This window comes from Sinohyriopsis cumingii, chromosome 1, assembly GCF_028554795.1.
Source record: "Sinohyriopsis cumingii isolate HCF-2022 chromosome 1, ASM2855479v2, whole genome shotgun sequence".
In the NCBI taxonomy this organism is placed as follows: domain Eukaryota; kingdom Metazoa; phylum Mollusca; class Bivalvia; order Unionida; family Unionidae; genus Sinohyriopsis; species Sinohyriopsis cumingii.
The window spans coordinates 182,325,829-182,348,796 of NC_142961.1; the positions used below are offsets into that span (position 1 = coordinate 182,325,829).

At 34.6% G+C, this 22,968-nt stretch overlaps 1 protein-coding gene across 1 annotated transcript in view; it reads right to left on the reverse strand.

Annotated features, from left to right (window-relative positions):
• Positions 1–6,252: 6,252 nt before the first annotated feature.
• Positions 6,253–22,968, reverse strand: part of LOC149808503 (annexin-B12-like) — a 93,980-nt gene continuing 77,264 nt past the window's right edge. Inside the window, exons 5-9 of the mRNA XM_089970116.1 lie at positions 13,095–13,243; positions 12,326–12,427; positions 10,068–10,143; positions 6,879–6,991; positions 6,253–6,378 (exon numbers count right to left, since the gene is read on the reverse strand). Of these exons, the coding sequence (XP_089826242.1) occupies positions 6,253–6,378; positions 6,879–6,991; positions 10,068–10,143; positions 12,326–12,427; positions 13,095–13,243 (566 nt within the window). The remainder of the gene's footprint in view (positions 6,379–6,878; positions 6,992–10,067; positions 10,144–12,325; positions 12,428–13,094; positions 13,244–22,968) is intronic.

Genomic DNA, 22,968 nt, shown 5'->3' on the forward strand with positions numbered 1-22,968 from the left:
ATTCAGATGAAAACTATTGATAAGTGATTAGTGTTAAAATGTCCTTCAATCTAGTTTCAGTTTGAGCAAGATACTTCCAGATTTTATTCTTTAACGTTCAGTCTGATTGTCTGAGTAAGTCAGTGGTATTCGATATTTTATTTTTCAAGACAATTCTAGTCTTTCATGCTGTAACATTTTTACCTCATCAAACCGTACGTTTCGGCTTTTCGCTCCCTTAAGATTCAATTTTATCTAAACATTTTCAGCCCCAGGATATTTAGAGAAAATATATCTCACTGTCAGTATGTATTTATATTCCTTGTTGTATATTTTTATGTGCTCGCATGTAAATTGTGTATTTTGCGACTGATCATTAATGACAGTTGTAGAAACCCTTCTGTAAGGAATTATTTTTCCTACTTGCATGTGTAATGTATTAGTAGAGTAATGTATAAGTAGATGTCCTAAATAAATCGAGCTCTTTGGCACTCATTTGAAATGAAATAAAATATCTTAGAGATCTGTCAGCTTGGTAAATTATATTTATGTGTTAACAACAGGCCATCAGAACATTAGTTCTCAGCAGGAACATTTATTTTAAGCAATCTGCAAAGTGTCTTCAGCACTTACAAATCAATAACTTCATATTAATGGCATGCTGCAATTCCTATAGTTGAATGTAAAACATCTTTTACTGTTTTAATCCAACATTTTCACATTATATCTCTATTTTGTTGAAAAAAGCTTACAATTGACCTTGAACAATGTTCGTGACCTTCAACTTTTACAGTGAATTTTGCCTATTCCCAAAATCTCGTATCTACTTGAATCAAACATGCAATTTATTCCTTCCATATACTAAAATGTTTTCACCAGTCTGGTATGATACTGCATCATTAAGCTTCAGTAGTAACTGTACTACTTTTTGAAACGTTAGAGTAAGCCAGGATCTTTTGTGTTTGATATCAATAAATGTAACACTTTTCTCTTGAAAGCTTTTCGTCAACACAACCAACTTTGGCCACAGTTTTGTTCTGTCCAAACTATATATATATATATATATATATATATATATATATATATATATATATATATATATATATATATATATATATATATATATATATATATATATAAGCGTTATCTCTAATAACCATATTCTTGCTTTCATGTTAAACTAGTTTAATGTTTCTATTACCTCTCTGAAACCTCTTGAATTCAATACAATGTACCATTTGTGCCTTAAATTACATGCGAAGACAAATTTCAAACGATTGCTTGCTAGTCGCCTTAATAATCTGTCTAGTCAAATAATGTTTAATAATTTTGAAAAGGCCTCGGGGAAGTTTTGGTCCAGTTAACTTTACTTTTCATTGTCTTGTATACGGGCTGTAAATTACAGTGATATGAATGGTTGATATCAAACAACAATATTATCTCGAGCTTGCCTTCAACTCGAATTTGTATTTGTTTGGTTTGGGCTGGTTCACACATGAACATTATTCGTGCACGCGTGTCTGAACTTCAGTAGCTACATGACTTCATTGCAATTATTAAAAGAACGCATTTGACAAGTCTTACTGAAAACCAAGATTATTCCAACTGAGTATGTGTGTGTGTGTGTGTGTGTGTGTGTGTGTGTGTCCAATGAACAGTTCTCAAAATATCTCTTTAAATGATGCTCTACAAGCTCTACAAGAGATTTTAAAAAATGCCACCAATGGTTTTGTGTTACAACAGCCGTTTGAATTTTCATAATTTGTGAAGGTTTAATGATCCGGCCAGGAAAGGCTACAAGATTTTAAGATAATTAATCCCGAAACTATCTGACATATTTATGCTACAGAATCTCCTGCAAAACTATACTATAACTTTGTTTCTCGTAGAGCAACTTTTGGAGAGTCATATTAACAGTCCGAGGCTATAAAACAACTCCGTATAATCAAGTTGAAAGAGTCTGATATATGACTTTTAAATTTGTTTCAAATTATCATAATTACATTTTCACTAACTGAAAATGGTAATCAAATTTATACTTCTTGAAAGAAACGCATTTTATGATTTACTCCATTAAAAAGTATCTAAATACGTTTTGGGATGCACACACACACACACATTGAGGAGTCTATGAAGAAAACTAAATTCCTGATTAGAAAGGCTCTTATGTTAAAAAAATCCAATAAAATCATATCCGTCTTGGTTACCTTCTACCATGATGTCCCACAATTACAACAGATCATTCGGAAGCGTTGGAAACAGCTAGCTTCTTCTGAACGTCTGAAAGCCAAATTTCTGCAAGTTCCTCTGGTTGCTTAGACCTAAGAATCTCCAGAATAATCTGGTACATGTCAATATATCATCGACAAGGGCGGATCGAATAATTTAATTGGGAGAGGACCAACAGAATTAGACATTGGGTCTTTGAGATAGCACCTATGGTGGAGGTTTAGGATTCAAATCCACATAAGCTCCTGTTTTTATGCGTGTTCAAATGCATAATTGTAACCATCTAACTGTAATTAAACCTTACTCTGGGAAATGTTCCCGTTGTTTTGATCTCACTTGGGAAGTGGGTGGGACATATCGGCTTTGGTACCCCCACCCCACCCCACCCCAATCTGCCCCTTGCAGAGATAAAATCGTTCCGAAAATTGAGAGCTGGAGTTTACTATCAATCATAAATTAGTACGTAGTATACAATATTGGTGTCATTCTATGCGTTGGCAAAACCGTTCATTTCTGAGAACGAATGAATGTGCACCAAAGCAGATTCGCAACAATAGCAACACGAAACTCTCCAACCACTACAACTCCAATGGACATTTAGGATAATCCCATCAGATGTTACCGATTGAGTCTGAACTGATGTGGACCTATATTGAATCCACACGTAGATACTACAACTGAGAACTCATGGCGAGTTCGTACTAAATTAAAAAATTCAAACGTTCCTGGTGTAATCTTAAAATTGCAGTCAGACATCATTTTTCTAATTGTACAAAACTTTTAGCTCTAGATTTACCCAAGTAAATATTCCATAACCCATTTATAGTTATGATTATTATTATTATTATTATTATTATTATTATTTAGTATCAAGCTATAACATTATCTTGACATTTTTACTTCACTACCTCCTCCAGGCATAACGTTTGCTGAAGCACGAGGGTTCTAAGTCGTGTTTGAGTCCTCCAGCAAACAAATGAACTTAGCGAACCATGTACAATGTATACTTTTTATGTATAATTAAGAAACCAATAAATTACATACAAATTAGCTCATAAAAGTTAATGAAAAAAGTATACTAAATTGTTATGTGTTTTTCCATTGCTTGCGTTATATAAACATCAGCAAAGATGGCATGTTAAACCAGAATAAGTCCAATTTTGCAAGAATAGTTTAAACTATCTTAGCATGCCAGTTAATATCTTGTACATGTGCATAAACTGATTCCCAGAAACCTGTCACATCGAAATGTATAACTGAGGAACTAAGCGTGGATGTAATTGCCAGTATTCTATAATCTATATTGATGCAATATCATCTTATATATATGACAAATGAGACTGATTACATTTACCAACGCATGACTCTTGAATAACTATCTTGACATTAACTAGGAAACTAAAATCAAACAATACTAAAGTAATATTTTTTTAAGTCTTCACTATACTTGCATTAAAATGTCGTTTATATGGAATCCCTAGTCTTCCATATTTTTCTGTGCTGGATTCATTGATAACGTTCGAATAAAATTTACCAATACGATTTGCCAGTAGCTTATCGTGGGTCGGTGGTTCTTTCCTGGGTTTTCTCGGGTTCTTCCTCCACCATTAATACTGGCCGCCATGTATAGCATATCGTGTGCTGAAAATGGCATTAAACCCCATAACAACAATCAATACTATTACTGAATGATCTAACGGCTGAAATCACGACATGTTTCAGTCAATAGTGGGACTATACCAGAGGAGTTGGAAACTGTCATATTGTCACTATATTCAAGAAAGAAGGTAAGAACAAAACAGTGAACTATCGATCAGTATCCCTCACTTCTGTAGCCTGTAAAATCATTCAGCATATTATCACAAGCTCTATTATGAAACACCTGGAATCAGACAAGATACTCTCAGATGCACAACATGGTTTCCGCAAAAGATTGTGTGAAATTCAATTAATTATTGCTATCCAAGACATAGCCAATTCAACTGACGACAAACAACAAACTGATACCATCCTACTCGATTTCCCTAAGACATTTGATAAGGACACCACCACCGCCTGCTTTACAAGCTTGACTGTTATGGAATCAGTGGTTGCACTCACAAATGGATAAAGACCTCTTGGGATCCAAAACTCAGAATGTCGTTCTTGTTGGAGCAACCTGAGGAACAGCGCCTGTCGAGTCGGGAGTTTTTCAGGGAAGTGTTCTTGGAACCCTGCTGTTCATGTTGTTCATTAACGACCTACCAGAATCCATATCTAAACAATCCATTGAAAGCCGCTTTGCTGATGACTGGATTCTGTGCAGAAAGATTTAGTCAGTAGCGGATGCTGTAGCCCTACAAGCTGACCTGGACAAATTACAGAAATGGGAAATGGAGTTGAGTTCCATCCCCGAAAATGTTAAGTTCTCCATATTACCAACAGGAGTATTGTCATTTACATACCATATAATGTCCATGGCAACGTACTAGATACTCAAAATACCTCGAAATCAAAATCCTTTAATCCTTAAGCTGGAACGCTTATATCAATGCCACTGTCAAGAAGGTCAGTACCACCTTTGCTTTTATGCAGAGAAAAATCTAATAATGTCCATCCTAGACTAAAGTGTTATGCTATAAGACACAAGACAGGCTCATCATGGAATACGGAAGAGTAATCTGGGACCAGCATGCCAAGGCATACATTAATAAAGTGGAGATGGTCAAGCGCAGAACGGTACGGTTCATCGGTGGAGATAGACACAATTCTAGTAGTGTTACAGCTTTGTTACAACAGCTACATTTGCCCACTCTCCATGATAGGAAAGCACAAGCTAGAGTTGTGATGATATTCCTGATTGTCCACGAACTTGTTGATGTACCATTAAGATACCTAATACCAATACAATAAAAGCGCTTTCACAATAAACTCGCTTTCACAGCCAGACATTCTTGGCCCCATTTTCAAGGGCAAACAGGTACTAGCACTCCTTCTTCCCAGATTGTATTCTACTCTGAAACACTCTGCCACAGACAGCAATTAATTGTGTCTCCCTCGATATCTTCAAATAGCAGGTGCAGGCCATCCAACTACGCTAAGCATTCAAGTTTTGTTTTTAACTGTACTGTACATACTAGATTCGTTTAACCAGCACACAATATTCTTGTTCAGCAAACGCAATGTTACGCGACACGGAAATCTACTGAAGAGTGGTATTGTACCTTATTGGAAGAAGAAGAAGATAACACATATGATTCGTTATAACTTTCCGTTAGGCTTAACAGAGTGGTCAAAATCGATTCTCTCAGTAGGGTAAGTAAGGTTTTTATGCTACATAGACCTTATAAATAATTGTCGGTAAAGTGATTTCAAGTAAATGTATGCCAAAATATCTAAATACAGCAGATGGCATTTTGAATATACTTTTATTATTTCTATAAATTATATTTTCTTCGGAAATTGATGATTTCACACTGATATCATTTCTGTATTAACCCATCCAACACAACTATCTGATTCAGTCGAGTAAGTGATTGACTCTCCTTTTATCCTTTTAGACCTTTGTACGCTAAAACATTGTTATCATTAAATTAATCATATGGCATGTTTGTCTATTGTATATATGTACGTTGAATATTTGGAGGACATTTATATGAGTGGAAGGCCAAAGAACGTATATCTATTAAGTCTGGCTTCATCAAATTATATACAAAACTAGCATCTTTACAGAGGTATAATATACTGAAGATCATGTTGAGAGCGACATAACAAAGACTGAAAAATATAGCAATTAAATGAATCACAATCGTGACTAAATAAATTAAATACGGTATTAGATGAAACCATTTGAACTTTACAAATGTGTGATGTGCACAAATAACAGCAGATAAGTGTGAAACAAGGCCGATTACATAACATTTTTCCCATTCTCACTGCTACTGCCCTGAAAAGAAACATTATCATGTTATCTATTATTTCTTTGTAACTATGAGCAGAGTTGACACATACAGCCATGTTAGAGTGTTGTATTACTGTAAAGTGCACTGTGAATAAAGACTCTTCTTACTTGTCTCCGATCACTGCCAACAGAACTGTGTTATAGTTTCCGCTACATTCTTCTCCAACACACTCCTTTAGTGTCTTCTTATAAATCTCCCTGTATCGTACTTTTATAAACTCTAAATCGATCTAAAATTATAGAATATGTGAGAGCATATATTATATTCCTGTCCATATATAATTCAGTTACATAATGAATACAATATAAACTTCTTTCTTTTACCCGAATCATACAATTAGTATTCTTTATAGAACTATTACTTATGTCTTTCTGGAAGAACATGTTTATCTTGTACCTTTAATACAGACTCTTATGTAAGCTGGCAATATATCGGATTTATGTATTGTAAATTCAATTAGGTCTTAATGAAAAACAAAGATGCATTATGATTATAGTGTGGTGTTTTACTCTGTTGGACAGCATATGATTTCAAACGTTATGATGCATTATTAGACTCTTTTATGTGAAAGTCAGCTAGGACCCTTTCAAGTGAAAATCAAATCCTTGCTATATCATGTGTTATTTTTCAGGAGTATAAGTACTTTAATGAAAACTTTCGACACGCTTTAATGAATGTGAAATTAATTAAGCAGTCAAATTATGAATACTAAATTATACAGAAACTAACCTCTGATCGGGAAACAACAAGCCTAATGAGTTGTTTGTCATTAGTACCGTTTCCTGCAAAACATTCATAGAACTTCTCTGCATAGAAGCTAAGTGGGTCTTCCACTGCCTTGGCTGAAATTTAGAAACAAGTACCTTGACAATTTTGCATGTTATGGAATAAGCAGTCGAAAATATAAGTACATAATATGGAATAAGTTATGGAAATACCTCGAAAATATAAGTACCTAAGTCTGTCAGCTCCATTTCAGTCAGTAAGTCACAATAAACATGCAATGAAAGCATGGACAATTCTACTTTTATAAGTCTGAAATGGGACTCCGGGAAAGGTTGTGAAGTCATGTGCACAAGGGGAAGACTTTAAAGACTTTCAGTCCTACAAGGTATGTTATAGCATCGTCGTGGCGTGATGTAGTTCTAGAAGGTTTATGACCAATACAATTTAAAATTCGTATTCAGTTACACGAAATTTATGAACATTAGCATGTCATCCACTGCTAGCAACTCATGGTATATGATCTCGTTCAACTCTGTGTTAGCAACTCGTGGCATACGATCCCATTCAACTTGTTTTTAAACCTTTAAAAGTCATATCAGATACTCCAAAATGTATATGAATCACAGGTATCATACTAGTTATATGAACTTGCTTGAATAATTGCAAGTAACATAAATCTTTCATGTAATGAGAATACAAACGCCATCATGTGACCACAATCAGGTGTTATCTCTGGACAAACTGTTCGATAAACTATTTGCAGAAATCTAATTTCGAGACCATCCAACTAATATTAATGTTAGAAAAAATGGCATACATCCTAAGTTATCATTGAAACATCCATTTGTTGTCGGGATTTTTGTACATAATTTAAATGATTAAAATTTAAAATATAAGTCTGCAAGCTTGCCTTCATACAATAAATCACACCAAACCTGCATTGAAAGCATGGCCAGTTCAGATTCTACTTTTATTAATCTGAATTGGAACAGCGGACATGTTTTGTGAAGCCTGTACATGCAGTGCAGACTCTGAAGTCTTTCAGTACTTCAACGTATGCACATCCATTCTTTGTTGAGCGTTGGTATTCAGTTTACCGACGTGTGTGTGTGTGTGTGTGTGTGTGTGGTGCGGTGAGCAGTTGATGTTACCTAGCTAACAAATTCAAAAGAGAATCCGATTCGCTGATGAATATACCATGAACTAAACAAAACTGACTTTCAATCGTGGATAATCAGTTTTCTCGACAATTTTCGAAATGTACTAAATACGCTCCATTATGAGTAGTGGTGGCTTCTAAATAAAAGAAACATAAAATATTGCAAAGAATTTTCGTCTGTTTTAAAGTTAACAATCAGGACACAACGATTCAGATACTCTTAAAGATATCTCCTCTTTGATTTAGGTACGTCGTGACCCTGGATTCATTCAAAGACACTGTTTGGAATCTCTCTCTCTCTCTCTCTCTCTCTCTCTCTCTCTCTCCTAAATGGTTAACACACACACACACACACACACACACACAGAGACTTGGACTGGTATGATGACATGAAATAAGCCAGTAAATTGCTTAATTTACTCGGCCTAAATCAAGATTGGCAACATTACAAACTTTGTGGAAATAAGACAACAGCTATAATCCGGGAAAGGAAGAGAAATTCTTTTTCTAATTTAATTCCGGTAGAAAAGACGACAAGCTGATTTGAATTCATCTGAGAGACATTAAGCTGTATCCCTCATGAAATTGCTGTCAATAATGGAACTGTACATAATGAACACGAATTTGCCCAAAAAAATGAATGAAGTTATTTCCACCCAACGTGACTTTTTATTCTTATACAGTTTTGTGGCAGAATCGATTCTTCTGATCTTGAATTTGTCATACCCATATGACCTGTTTAGGAAGTTTGTAACATTCTTTTCAGCCTTAATATTCAATACCTAACAGGGCAGAGGGATTAGTGAAAATGCTATAGTTCTCTTTTCTCACCGATCTTTTGGCCTTCTACTTCAAGGTTCGTCTCAGCTATCTTATGAACTAAATTGTGAACCGTTTAAGGCTGCTAAAGATTTCCTGATGGAATCCGAACAATTTACCTTATTTCCTTGACATGTTTGTAAAAGATTTCTTACTATATCTATGCAAATATTAATTTTTGTAAAATGCATCAAGATGTATTTCATTCAGGTTCTCTCTATCCCTCTCTCTCTCTCTCTCTCTCTCTCTGCGCAGTACATGGTACGCGAAATGTTTTCGACATTTTTATTTCGGTTTGTGTTCATATTGGTAATGATAAATATCCTGATATAAATAAAGATATGTAAACCTATACCTTTTGGAAGGTTAACTAAGGCTGGCCTTTCCCAAAATTCATATTCATTCTAGAAGGTCTCTAAATAAAACGTAAGATTTCGGAACAGCAGCTGACAGCGGAAATCGGCTTCATGTTCTTTTAAGAATTAAAGTGACTGCACCCATGAAAACAAATACGTTATTTATTTTTTCAGCGTGCTAATTTGGAGACGTGGTTCTGATATTTCAGTCAGCATAATCGATCTGTGTACTGTCTTGTGGACTCACTTCAGTGTAAAATTTAAATTAGGAGGAAAAGGTGCGATTATTCTTAGGCGACGGGGTTTTGAAGGTGGTAACAAGGAAAACAGACTTTTAATAAACCCACAGATTCAAACACAAAAATAAATTAGTTGGAACAGGAAGCATTTTGATTTTGTTTCTCCGTTTATCGTGATTTAAACTGTGAGTAGAAGATTCTTCCATCTTAAATAACGCTCTTCATGTGATGTGTGGTTCAGCAACTGGTAGTTTATACCTCCATAAACGAAGCATAAAAAACATTAAACACCTAAGTGCAATACTTTTTAATAGTAACGACACTAGACAGTATGCAGTGGTGTCTTTAAATAACCCTGTATGGCCATGTACTCCGTTCTGTTAAGACCATTGCCGGTACAGCCGTATCGAAGAGATGGGGTTGGGAGGGTGAACGGTACCACACCGGCAAGAAATAAAATCTACGTGCACCACTGACAGTAAGATTATTTAAGGAAAAATGAAGAGTGATCTTCCAATTGTATTATCGACTTTATTCAGGGTCTACGATATTCTCAGTTGGTTGATGTTATACAATGCTAAGTGTGGGAGACAACAAAACATAAAACAAATTCACATACCTAATCCAATATATCCTTCTTTGGCATCTCCCATCATCACTTTATCTATGCGATGATAAATATCATGTCCATACAGCTGAAACAGTAAAATTAACATTAGTGCACTTTGATTTGTTTCTTGTCTTAGATCTTTTATCTTGCGTTAATTCATGTTTGTGTATATTTGGGGGATTTTATCTTCCTAAAATAATATTTTACAGTTCATTATATTAAATTTTTATAATTTGTGATCGACATCTTATAACCAGTATCGTGTTGACATGCCCAACATACATACATACATACATACATACTTACATACGCAGGCGCGCACGCATGTATACATGCATTCATGCATACGTATTCTTTCTGTTACATGTAAAGAAACAGAACATACCAAAAGATATGTTAAATGACGCATATATACCAATAAAAGGAAATCAAAATGAAAATGCTAGCTATGGACAAAATAACAATGGATGATAAAAATCTATTTATTTAAACTTATATGATTTTTCAGGATTTAGGTCTGATCGCATATAATTAAATATGTATATTTCGGTATGACAGCATATAATTAAATATGTATATTTCGGTATGACAGCATATAATTAAATATGTATATTTTGATATGACGGCATATAATTAAATACGTAGATTTAGGTAGGACGGCATATAATTAAATATGTATGTTTTGGTATGACAGCATATAATTATATATGTATATTTCGATATGACGGCATATAATTAAATACGTAGATTTAGGTACGACGGCATATAATTAAATACGTAGATTTAGGTAGGACGGCATATAATTAAATATGTATATTTTGGTAACCTTAATATGGTTGCAGGTTGTTTGACTCAGAGAGAGAGAGAGAGAGAGAGAGGGGATCTAAAATGGGTAATGGAACGAGTTGAATAATGTCCAGATTTTGCTGGCTTAGCGAGCAAAATCTCGATGTTATTCAACGAGTTTAAAAAATCTAAGATTAAGTCATTACCCATTTGAGATTCTTTTCATCAGAGTTTTAATTTAAGTGTAAATTATTTACAGAGAAAGAAAAAGGAATAATCTAATTAATTCTCACTGAAACATTGCACTTTCATTTGTTCCGCGTAAAAAACAGTCCCAAACGCAGTTCACCAATTCACATTTAAATGTTGATTTTTTGGTTTTCAAATTATAAATCAAAGAAAGAGTATCCTATATATATATATATATATATATATATATATATATATATATATATATATATATATATATATCAGTATTTGCTTATTCTAAAAATATCTCTTCTTTCATTGGCTCTCATTCCAATTCTTAATTCACTGCTCCGTACGTGCGATAATCTAGATAATCTGTGCCGCTGAACATCTGACCAGTTCCCTCCACTTGTCTTGATCATGTGCCAATGCCTGTGTCTCTGCAAAACTTTTCCTGGTCCACTTTTTTCTCTGTCTACCTCTACTTCTGCCACCCTGGACGCTGCCCTGCAGGACTGTTGTGGATAGACTGTTGGCTTTAGTGACATGCTATCTATACCATTTTCATCAGAAAATGTCCCAATAAACTATGGAAGTACTGAAAACATTCTGACTATTAGTACACTGTGCAAAAAGTTCTTTACTAGTGAACATTATGTTAGTGCATCCCTTCAAAGTATGCCCCATGCACCTCAAAAAAATTTCTCGGTCTTATTATTATCCAGTTATTGATTTTCATGTTGTATTGACTTCTCGATATGCTGTTGATACACTGGAAAAACAGCACTTCCAACCATATGGCGGCTTTCAAATGGTCTGCCCCTCAGCTAATATTGATGATGGGATTCAGCGAAATGTCTCATAGAGCTGAATCAAAGCGGCATGAAGAACATGACAAAGTTTGGATGCTGTGTTACTTCAGGAAATCTGTCAAGACGACGGATGTATGTGTCAGTGCGCTGTCATGGAACGGGTGGATACCTTAGGTAACTGGTTACAGTTCGGTTGTGTTCTACAACTTTTAGCATTTCGGACGCATACAAATGTCTTCGTGACACTAGCCAAATCAGGCACTTATACATGGATTACCAGCCATTTTGTTTCGAAAAATAATGCGTATGCAATAGTAATTTTATTTTTTCTTCGGTCGGGTTTTAAAGTGTATATCTTGCGTTATCACCTGTGATTATCCCACTCAAACATCATTAGGCACTCTTTCCATATCTTTCTGTTAACATTTTAGCGATTTCAACCAGAGTTTCCTTTCATCAGCCGACAAACATGTCACTTACTTTCTTGTATTCTTCAAAGATTGCTTTAACTTGCGCACGATTTTTGTTCACCAGGATGTTTAGAAATGTTGCACCCTTCGTGGCCATGTCGATTTCCCCATTCTGAAAAAATGAGACAAAGTTATCTTGTTTTGATGTGATAACAATAGCTTTGGAGAAAATTTATCTAATTAATACGACTAATTGGACTACAAATGAAAATGTCATGCAGCTTACCGGCTGACAAGAACTATATTATTATTATTATTATTATTATTATTATTGACTGAAAATGTCGGAAAATTAAATGTCATCAACTTAACATAGAGCATGAGTTCAAAAACCTACTAAGAATTTATTCAATTTTGATTCTTTATCTACAAACCTTTTCCTATTTTCAATATGCAGCATTGGGAATTTCATCTCGAATTAGAAGTCTCGTCGCTGGCCGAGTTTTGATGCATGTTCTTATGCAATGATATCTGAAGCAGAACTTTCCATGATAAGAAAGGTGGCGGAAGTTAGCCTAATTACAGTTACTGGACTTCTCCATCTCAAAAAGATACATTGGCCCATAAGGGCATCCCTACAAATTAAACTACACATGTTGTACTGTCACACAGAACAAAATAAAGTTTCAAGTAGTTTTTTTTGAGAGTTTAAATCGTCTGAACACGAGAAGGAAATCGTAGAAGGAAGAGGTGAGCGATTGAGCTGGCATATTTAATATCATAATAAAAGGAGTGCAAAGACTCTTCAACAGTTTGGTTTTCCTTTTCGATGTTCTGACCTCACTGAGATGTTCTGCGTCTCCTCGTGCTTCTTCCATGTTGACCTGTAATCCTTGGTCCCGTTGACCTTTGAGAAGTCCTAGCAGCAACTCCTGGAAGTTACCACTAGTGTCTCCCTTTATATCTTTATCCAGGTCGGTTTTGAAGGCTGAAAAGTGAAATAATGTATAATTATATGGATAAATGATACTTTTTATAAAATGCACAAAACATATCAAGAGTAATAGATTACCAAATCATTGTATACTTTGATGGCTTTCATTTTGTACAGGACGATACTCATCGTAAATGTATACGCTCTTTTATAAGTACAGTAATTTCATAAATGTATACGCTCTTTTATAAGTACAATAATTTCAATCTAAATATACGCCGTAGTAAACTGGCCTCGTCTATGAATATTTTTCGGGAATAACCGTCAGTATCTGCCTACATAACAGTGTCTACAAATGGACGAGAGATTGATGAAGTATGTATGAAATTTCTTCGCCTGTTGTTAGTTGGCATACATTGTGTACGGAGGCTTCATTGCAATAAAGTGTGTATGAAATCCGGTCTGTACGGAGGCTTCATTGTAGAGAAATTTTATGTATGAAAATTCCGGTCTGTACGGAGGTATAATTGCAAGGAAGTCTGTATGAAATCTAGTCTGTACTGAGGCTTCATTGCAAGGAAGTGTGTATGAAATCCAGTCTGTACTGAGGCTTCATGGTAAGGAAGTGTGTATGAAATTTAGTCTGTACGGAGGCTTCATTGCAAGGAAGTGTCCAACTGTTGGCACAAAATATTGAATAGAATATAATATTTTTGTGAAGCTCAGGATTAAAAAGTAACAAAGATTTCCTCCATTTTTCTCCTCACATATTTGATGTTACTGCTGTATACCATACGGATCACTGAGATGTTTAATGAGTTGTTCTCCAAGTGAGAATGAATGATTAAAATATATTGATCTCAGCACAACTGATGCAATCGTAAAACAAATGCGCCATTGAAGCCTGTCATTTATTGGCCTGATACTATCGTAATTGGCAAAGAAATTGTCTTAATTGTTTTGATAGACTGTGTGCTTTCGAGCAATCGTTTGTCTGAAAGGCGCAGTTTCATGTGCGTGTAATTATGATCATATTTTTGAACATTCATGAATTACAAGAAGCAATTTCAAAAAAATAAATGTCATCCTTATATCTAAAAGAAATCATATGCGTTATATAAAAACGCTACCATAACTTAAATGGTCAAACAAATGTATTTGTTTATAAATGTCGTCTTCATGTTATGATTAGTCAGTACTCATCACATAGGAATCCCCACCCGTTTCTTTGCAATATATGAATTCCCTGCTAAACCGAATTAATCGCTAATGCCATCCTAAGACAATTAATATCGAAAGATAGGTCACAATAAATAGGTTTTGATAGGAGTGTCGTACACAAACAGTACATATCTACACACACAATGATAACGGAACAAACATTGATTTAAACGCATATCTTTAGCAAAGCAATTCGAGCATAAATATAGGACATACTGACCTATTTTGAGTGGAAGTCATATACATGTTTTGTTCCGAATTGGAGGCAAGAACCAGTGTGATATAACATAAGGATATGTCCAGGCATGAGACCCTCGACGTATTTAATGACGTTTTCAATTTACTACATAAGCTCTCTATCACGCTTTCCCAATATCTCCCGCTATACAGTGTCACGAGAACTAAACATAATGACAAGGAAACAAGAACAACAAAATGGGATTTATAAGGTTTAATTTCCGTGCACAGACAAATATAAATACGAGGACGTCAGTGAAAACAGCTAAACAGTTCAATTCGTGTGTGCGATTCGAAAATAAGGATTCATTTATTCATTCAATGTCCGATGAATCAGGTAAGATTCAATAAGATAAACCTGTAATCTGAATTTCTTTTTTTTTTTTTTGTTGCTATTCATTGGAGATAAACTTCTTTTTTGATTGTTTTGCAGAAAGACGTAAACATGACTGTTGAGGACTATCCTTACACATTTCAATTTTTATTACATTAGGAGTGTTACATTATGACGAACTCACTGAAATCAGGCATGTGAAAGATATCAACAAAATCACGACAACATTGTGATGAAATTAAATCATTTAATTACTTCTACTGGGATGCAAGTAATACAATAATATAAGAATAATGTTATTTCGTGCCAGCAACAAGTTGGGATTCCTTAATAATGTTGTGTCATGCCTTCAACAAGTAGAACTTCCTTAATAATGTTGTATCGTGCCAACTACAAGTGGGAATTCTTTAATAATGTTTTATCGTGCCAACAACAACTGAGAAATGCTTACTAATGTTGTATCGTCCCAGCAACAAATGGATATCCTTAACAATGCTGTATCGTGCCAGCAACAAGTTGGGCTCCTTAATAATGTTGTATCGTGTCACCAGCAAGTGAGAAATCCTTAATTATGTTGTATCGTGCTCGCAACAAGTGGGAATTCCTTAATAAAGTTGTATCGTGCTACCAACAAGTTGGAATTCCCTAATAATGTTGTATCGTGAAAGCAACAAGTTGTAATTCCTTAATAGTGTCGTATCTTGAAGGCAACAAGTGTGAATTACTTAATAATGTTGAATCGTGACAGCAACAAGTGGGAACTCTTTAAGGTTTATAATTTACACATCTTTTCAAAGTAATGTACGAAAGCTATAACTCGTACTACTAAACTGAAATCTATGATTTTCATCAACTGGCTTTTATATAAGAATAAAGCATAGACAGAAAACTTTTGACTGATTAAATTTTTTTGCGTAAGTCGCCTTAGCAACAAGTAGGTCTTTACAGCTACAATTAACTTGTTAAAGATGAAAGCATAAGTAACAATCACGAATAAAGTTTTTGTGATTATAGATGCAACGGTGTCTATGAAAGCGTCTACATGTACATGAAAACAATTCAAGGGATCGTATCGAAAAACGCATCCCACCTTTACCTACATGTACCGTGTGCCTGTGATGATTTCAATTCTGAACACGCTCATCAAATGCAACGATGTCTCTAATTATTATGACCTGCGTGTTCTGATAGTAAGTATTACCCGTCAAGGACAGCATACCATTTAGTGATGACTCGATAGGATCGAACAGCAGGTTAATTGAAATTTCTTTCCTACCTTGGAATGAAGTTTGATATATCTACGCATCTATGTGTTTCTGGCATACGTTGTCAAAGTATTTATAATATAGCTGGGTAAATCGAAGTTCATTATGGTTGAAAGCTCTGATGTGTTTGCCCATCGCCCTAGTTTTAGCAGCTAAAAATTAAAAAATAATAATGTTTTAACAAGTCAGATTTAAGCGCTCCACACCCAGCCCCAAGTCAAGCCTCTAATGTATCCGATGTTCCTGCTCATGTACTACTGGCTAAATCCATGTCTGACTTGAAGAAAAAAATTCCATGGTGCAGTTAACATCAATTGCTTAATGCCAAATGCTGTTACTCTCTTTTAAGATCGCTCGTTTTATTTTAAAAGACTTTTTGCACGACTGGGTCGATCTACCCCTCAACGACATTGACAGATAACATGGTCTCATTCAAAAAAGATACTCTTGTCATGTACACAGTTCACTTTATATTGTTTCTTATATATTTGGTACGCATTCTAGTAGTATAGTCAACCTTTTTCTAGATCAAAAGTAGTACATGCTGTCCAGTATTAACTTGTAATCTGTTTTATATTCGTGCACACGTTTCCTGTATAATGCTGAGAAAGACAGTCCCAAAAAAGCACCTTTTTACTTAAAGAAATAAAAACAGACCCAAAATACATGTATCTAATATATCAAAGCTTCTGATAAATCCAATCGAATAATGGTAATACTAACTAGTTGTGTAACAATTGTCCTTTTGCAAATGTTTTATTGAAGGGACACTTATATTCTATGTAAATGTTTCTCATTCATAATTTACAGTGGTGTAAAGAACGCATTATTTCACGAGCTTCTGTTCACTTTCTCCATGTCCTATTTGTATGCGTTTGACAATATTTTATAGTGAGTAATTTCGCAAGAAATCGGTCCATTCATGGTCTATATTCACCGGGCTTAATTTGGAACGAAATTGTCACTGTCTTATAAATGAAATAACTCCAATTTTATTCAATATATGTTTTTTAATGGGGATGAAACTCAGGAGCTTGAGAGAATTTTCACGTGTTGCTGGACGCGTGGTTGTTATAACGCTTTTCGGGAAAATCAAAGAAGAATAAGCTCTGAATCGCCGATTGTTTTACTGATTATGTTTCCACATTCTTAGACGGGTTTGAAATTATATACATGGTTATGCAGTTTAAATTTGATATCAGATTGATTCAGACCTGAATTAGTACATTCTTAGCTACTGCATTTAAACCTTTTTCGTGGTACCGAAGAGGACAATGTGTCATCCTTTAATAAGTATATGTATTATATACCAAAATGCCCACGAATGTGAAATGGGAAAATTGTATTCAAGCAGCACGTACAGTTTCTCTTTTCCAGTACCGCTAACGTCATCAATTGCATGTGTCAAACCGATCAAAACAATTGAACCTCCAAGAAGTACAACTGAACCTCCAAGAAATACAATTGAAGCTCCAAGAAACAAAAATCCATTTAATCTCACATAGTACATTAAATAAAATCTAGTATTCGCGTGTGACGAAATCATAAAGGCAAATGACTTCTGGACTCTTCTCACAAAGACAAGACGGCCCCTATCATATATTATTTCATAAGAAATGGCTCGGGTCACAGTTATTACTTCTGGTTCAGTACCCGAGACTGTAATTACCGTTTATTTTCAGAGCATGTTTTCCTCTCTCATTTTAATGGTGATACAAGAGTTAGATTTATGCATTCTTGTTATTGATGTAAAGGTAATTGTTTATTTCTTAGAAGTGAAGCATTATGGTGCGGTTGTCTGCGTATTTCGGAGACAATGCACGGTGAGTAATGATGCATTGATGATAATCGGGAGGTAATATCTCTGATTCATTGTATGTTGCTTTGTTTATTGTCAGCTTGTCAAAGAAATGCCGGAACACGTATGGCAAGAACTTCACCGTGAATTTATCTTTGAAGGCATTTTAGATTAACATATGATTCATTATGATTTGGTCTCGGTGGAAAGTCAAATACTGAGAAACAAATATAGGGTCTATATGTGGAAAGAATAATAGTGATCCGAGTCCATATTTGTATTTCTTCTGCTAACAACCGAAGTCTTAAGGAATAGCTTGGACATGGTCTGATCGCAAAAGACTTTATACAGCATAAATGGACAATGACCCACTAACACAGACCTTATGCAGCATAACTGGGCAATGACCCACTAACACAGACTTCTATCCAGCATGCATGCGCTATGACCCACTAACACAGACTTTATGCGGTATAAATGGACAATGACCCACTAACACAGACTTTATGCAGCATAAATGGTCAATGACCCACTAACACATACTTTATGCAGCATAAATAGGTGATGACCCACTAACACAGATTTTATGCAGTATAAATAGGCAATGAACCACTAACACTGACTTTATGCAGATTAAATGGGCAATGACCCACTACCACAGACCTTATGCAGCATAAATGGGAAATGACCCACTAATACAGACATTATACAACATAACTATTCATTACAGATTAAATCTCAGAATGCATATTTTGTAGCAAATATAGTAAAAAGGATTCCAACAACCTACAACCATATCAAGGTTACCAAATATACTACATTGGAGTCCAACAACGTACAACAATATAAAGGTTACCAAATATACTACATAGGAGTCCAACAATCTACAACCATATAAAGGTTACCAAATATACTACATAGGAGTCCAACAACATACAACCATATTAAGGTTACCAAATATAATACAAAGGATCCCAACAACTTGTAGCCATATTAAGGTTACCAAATATATTACAAAAGAGTCCAACAACCTACAGCCATATTAAGGTTACGAAATATACTACATAGGATTCCAACAAACTACAACCATATTAAGGTTACCAAATATACTACATAGGAGTCCAGCAAACTACAATCATATTAAGGTTACCAAATATACTACACAGGAGTCCGAAAACCTACATTCATATGAAGGTTACCAAATATACTACATAGGAGTCCAACAACCTACATCCATATGAAAGTTACCAAATATACTACATAGGAGTCCAACAACCTACAACCATATTAAGGTTACCAAATATACTACATTTGAGTCCAACAACCTACAACCATATAAAGGTTGCCAATTATACTACATAGGAATCCAACAACCTACAGCCATATGAAGGGTACCAAATATACCACATATGAGTCCAACAACCTACAAGCTTATTAAGGTTACCAAATATACTACATACTACATATGAGTCTAACAACCTACAGCCATATTAAGATTATCAAATAAACTACATAGGAATCAAACAACCGACAAACTATCAAGGTTACAAAATATACTACATATGAGTCCAACAACCTACAGCCATATTAAGGTTACCAAATATACTACATAGGAATCCAACGATCTACAACCATTTGAAGGTTACCAAATATACTACATAGGAATCCAACAACCTACAATCATATTAAGGTTACCAAAAGTCTGCTGTCAACCTTAATGGTTATTTACATGAAACAAAATCATAAAAGGTGAGTTGTGTTACCTTGTGGAAAATTCTTTGGCGCTTTTAGTAATATGCATGGTTTAAATTAAAGAACGTTTTCTTATTTTGTACGATACCTCTAACACATTTTTGGCTATATCATGCTAAGAAACTGAGACCTAAGTGCCTTTCTGACGGAACATGTAAGGCAGTTGACCCGGGCAGGCTTTCTCAGGTATTGAATCCACGACCATTGGATTACTAATCAGACACTTGACCAACTGATACATTTTATTTTAAGTCATCAAAGAAGAAATTAAACAAAAACTGTTGAAGTATTTTGGTCGTCAATATCAGATAGAAATAGGTCACAACACTATTATCTTATCGGGATAGCTGAAAGATGAGAACCGATGTTGTCAACTTGGCATGTAGAGAGAGAGAATATTTTAGAAAATAATAAAATACCCTATTATCTTTGTAAATATTTATAACTGTGTTTGTTACGTCAATATTGTCTTGGCTTTCCTCAGGCCAGTATGAGTTTGTGTTTGCATACAACACTTGGATTATTGACGGCGAACTCAGTATTATATTTAAGAACAGTACTTGAAACAGTCGAGGAAATTCACATGCACTAGGAACACTATTTATAAACATTTTTAGAGATGAGAAAAACGATATATTCGGTCTTCTACCCACTGCGAGTATTCTCTTTGACAATACACTTGATGCACTAAAAGTTCATATGATTTCATTTTCTTATGCATTAATTTTTATTTTCTATTTTGTTAAAATGACATGGTCATTGATGCTTAAGTCATTGAATTGGAGAAGGCGACCAATTATTTCCACAGTAAAGCTTCGGTTTGATGGATAATTAAATTCGTGCTTTGTAACAACCACGAAATCCTACAAAGAAATACCCAAGGAAAATAATACAGAACAATACGACTATTACGCTTTCCCAGACAGCAAGAAAATTTTTGAAGTACCGAGCAGATACACGTCTCATCACCATTTTACCATACCATCTGCACTGTGAAATAATCGGCATTAATGTTTCCTAATAAACAAAATATATCTAGGCTTGAATTATCGTTGCTCTCGCATGCTAAGAGTGTATATATTGATGTATATCTTTTTCATTCATGATTGTAGATTGTAAAGGGACATTTTTGTGAAGCTATTACATTGCTTCAGTATAGTGGGTTGCACTTAAAATTTAGGTAAACGTGTTTAGGTGGACTTTTTAGTTTCGAAGGTGTAGAAGTAATCATGTTGACACATTTGATGGGATTTGAGATAAGGTTATTGGTTCCCCCCTAGGAAATTTTCGCCCACCTGATTTCCGACTGGTTGGCTATTAAAAGACCTGACCTTGTCGACAGGTTGGAATGGTTTTGGAAATGAACATCTGACCTTCATCCTGGTTCTGAAATTGTATCTTAATTTTTATATAAGATAGTGAGCAACAAAATTATTCCTATCTTAAGCAAAAGGAAAGTGTTTATCTTTTGGAGAATCATGTATACATTTTCAACATTCTTACATATTTGGTTAGAATTTGTACATGGGTAATTGTGCGTTTGAATAAACTATCAATTCAGTTTTCATTTTAACGGCAAATTATTACGAACAAAGTATTCAGATCTGGTTTACAAGTGCAACTATTATACAAGGTAGGGGTTTTGACGAAAGGGAGTTAGTACTAATTTTAAAGTAATGTAACTATTGTTAATAAACCGTATTTGAACTAAATGGAATAATTACTGTAATACAAGTAAATGTGATGATATTAGAAAACACCATTTATTTCTTCCTTACTACAATAAAGTCTACAATAGTGTGGAAAATTCAAATTAGTATTTGCATGAAATGTTCCAAAAGTGCCATCTAAAGTGTATAATTCATCGTTTTATCAGCTGCTTATTGTATGCCTTTGCATTATCGTCACGAGCTCAATTATGTGATGTTGAGATATCTGTATGAGCCTCTAAAGGCATTAAGAATGGTAAAATATTCCTTCACAACATGCGATGCAAGACACAAAAGATGGATTTTTTTTGGACATAAAACCCATCCCTAATAACGACAGCAACGAAATTCAAGAGACCAAGAAGCATCAACAAATCTAATCTACAGCTGACTTAGTCATTATAAGGATACAGAAGGAAATACAGTTTTATTTAGTTCCTTTTTGATGCTGCGACACTAAAACACTTTAGTTACTAAAAGATACTTCATGACATGAGTTTGCTAACAAAGTTATCGAGCTTTATAAAAACCCATAGAAGCATGGAAAATCGGTAGTGTACGAGCTTTGTACGTCTTTCACATGTGTCTTTATACTACTTGCACATATGACCTGTCATATTCCCCTTCATTACTGTAATTTTTAAGTGATTTTGTAAAACAATTAATTTCAGAGACAGAATTATTTAGTTTACAACACTCGACTTAACTGATGGTATGTGAAATATATTGGACTATAGTTTTGCATATTAAAATGGAATCGTCTTAATAATGATATTGCAACAGCATGCATTTAAAGAGCAATAGTTCAAATCAAAATATATGCACGAAACCATTTAATCTGAAACTGAAGCTGATGTCACTATACCGCACATATGGAGACCAATAATTTCCAGAGATTCTTTGTAAGTTGTATATTGTCATCTACAACTCTGACACATGCAATTATTAAATTTTACAATTCTGTTGAAATTGTTCAGAAATGTAATAAGGCGTAACATTTTAATCTAATGAAACCTGAACAAAAATAATAGTAAATCAGATTGTTAAAAAAAATATTGATATAGGGTGTACGTATGTTACGTTTAAATAAATAACATTAGTTTGACCCTAAACACGTACAGCAGCTCTTGTCGTGGATTAAATTTGGATATCGGGAAATTGTAGTTGGTAAATTTGAATAATTAAGCATCGTATGAAGGTTAATTCGTCATTTTTCTAACCTAAATTGACTTTTTTGAAATTGTGGGAAATGTAGCAATGGACGATAATATGAATGAATTTAAAGAGAGCTCATAGGATTCAAAATCTAATCTCATCGCTCAGATTGCGAAGGAAGGAAGAAATGCACATATTGCTGTTTACAACCCCAGAGTATTAAACGTTATTTCCTTTCTTTCCGCCATACACCTAGTGCTCTAGCAAAATAAAGGACAGGTCGCAACAACCTTCCCCACACACACAAA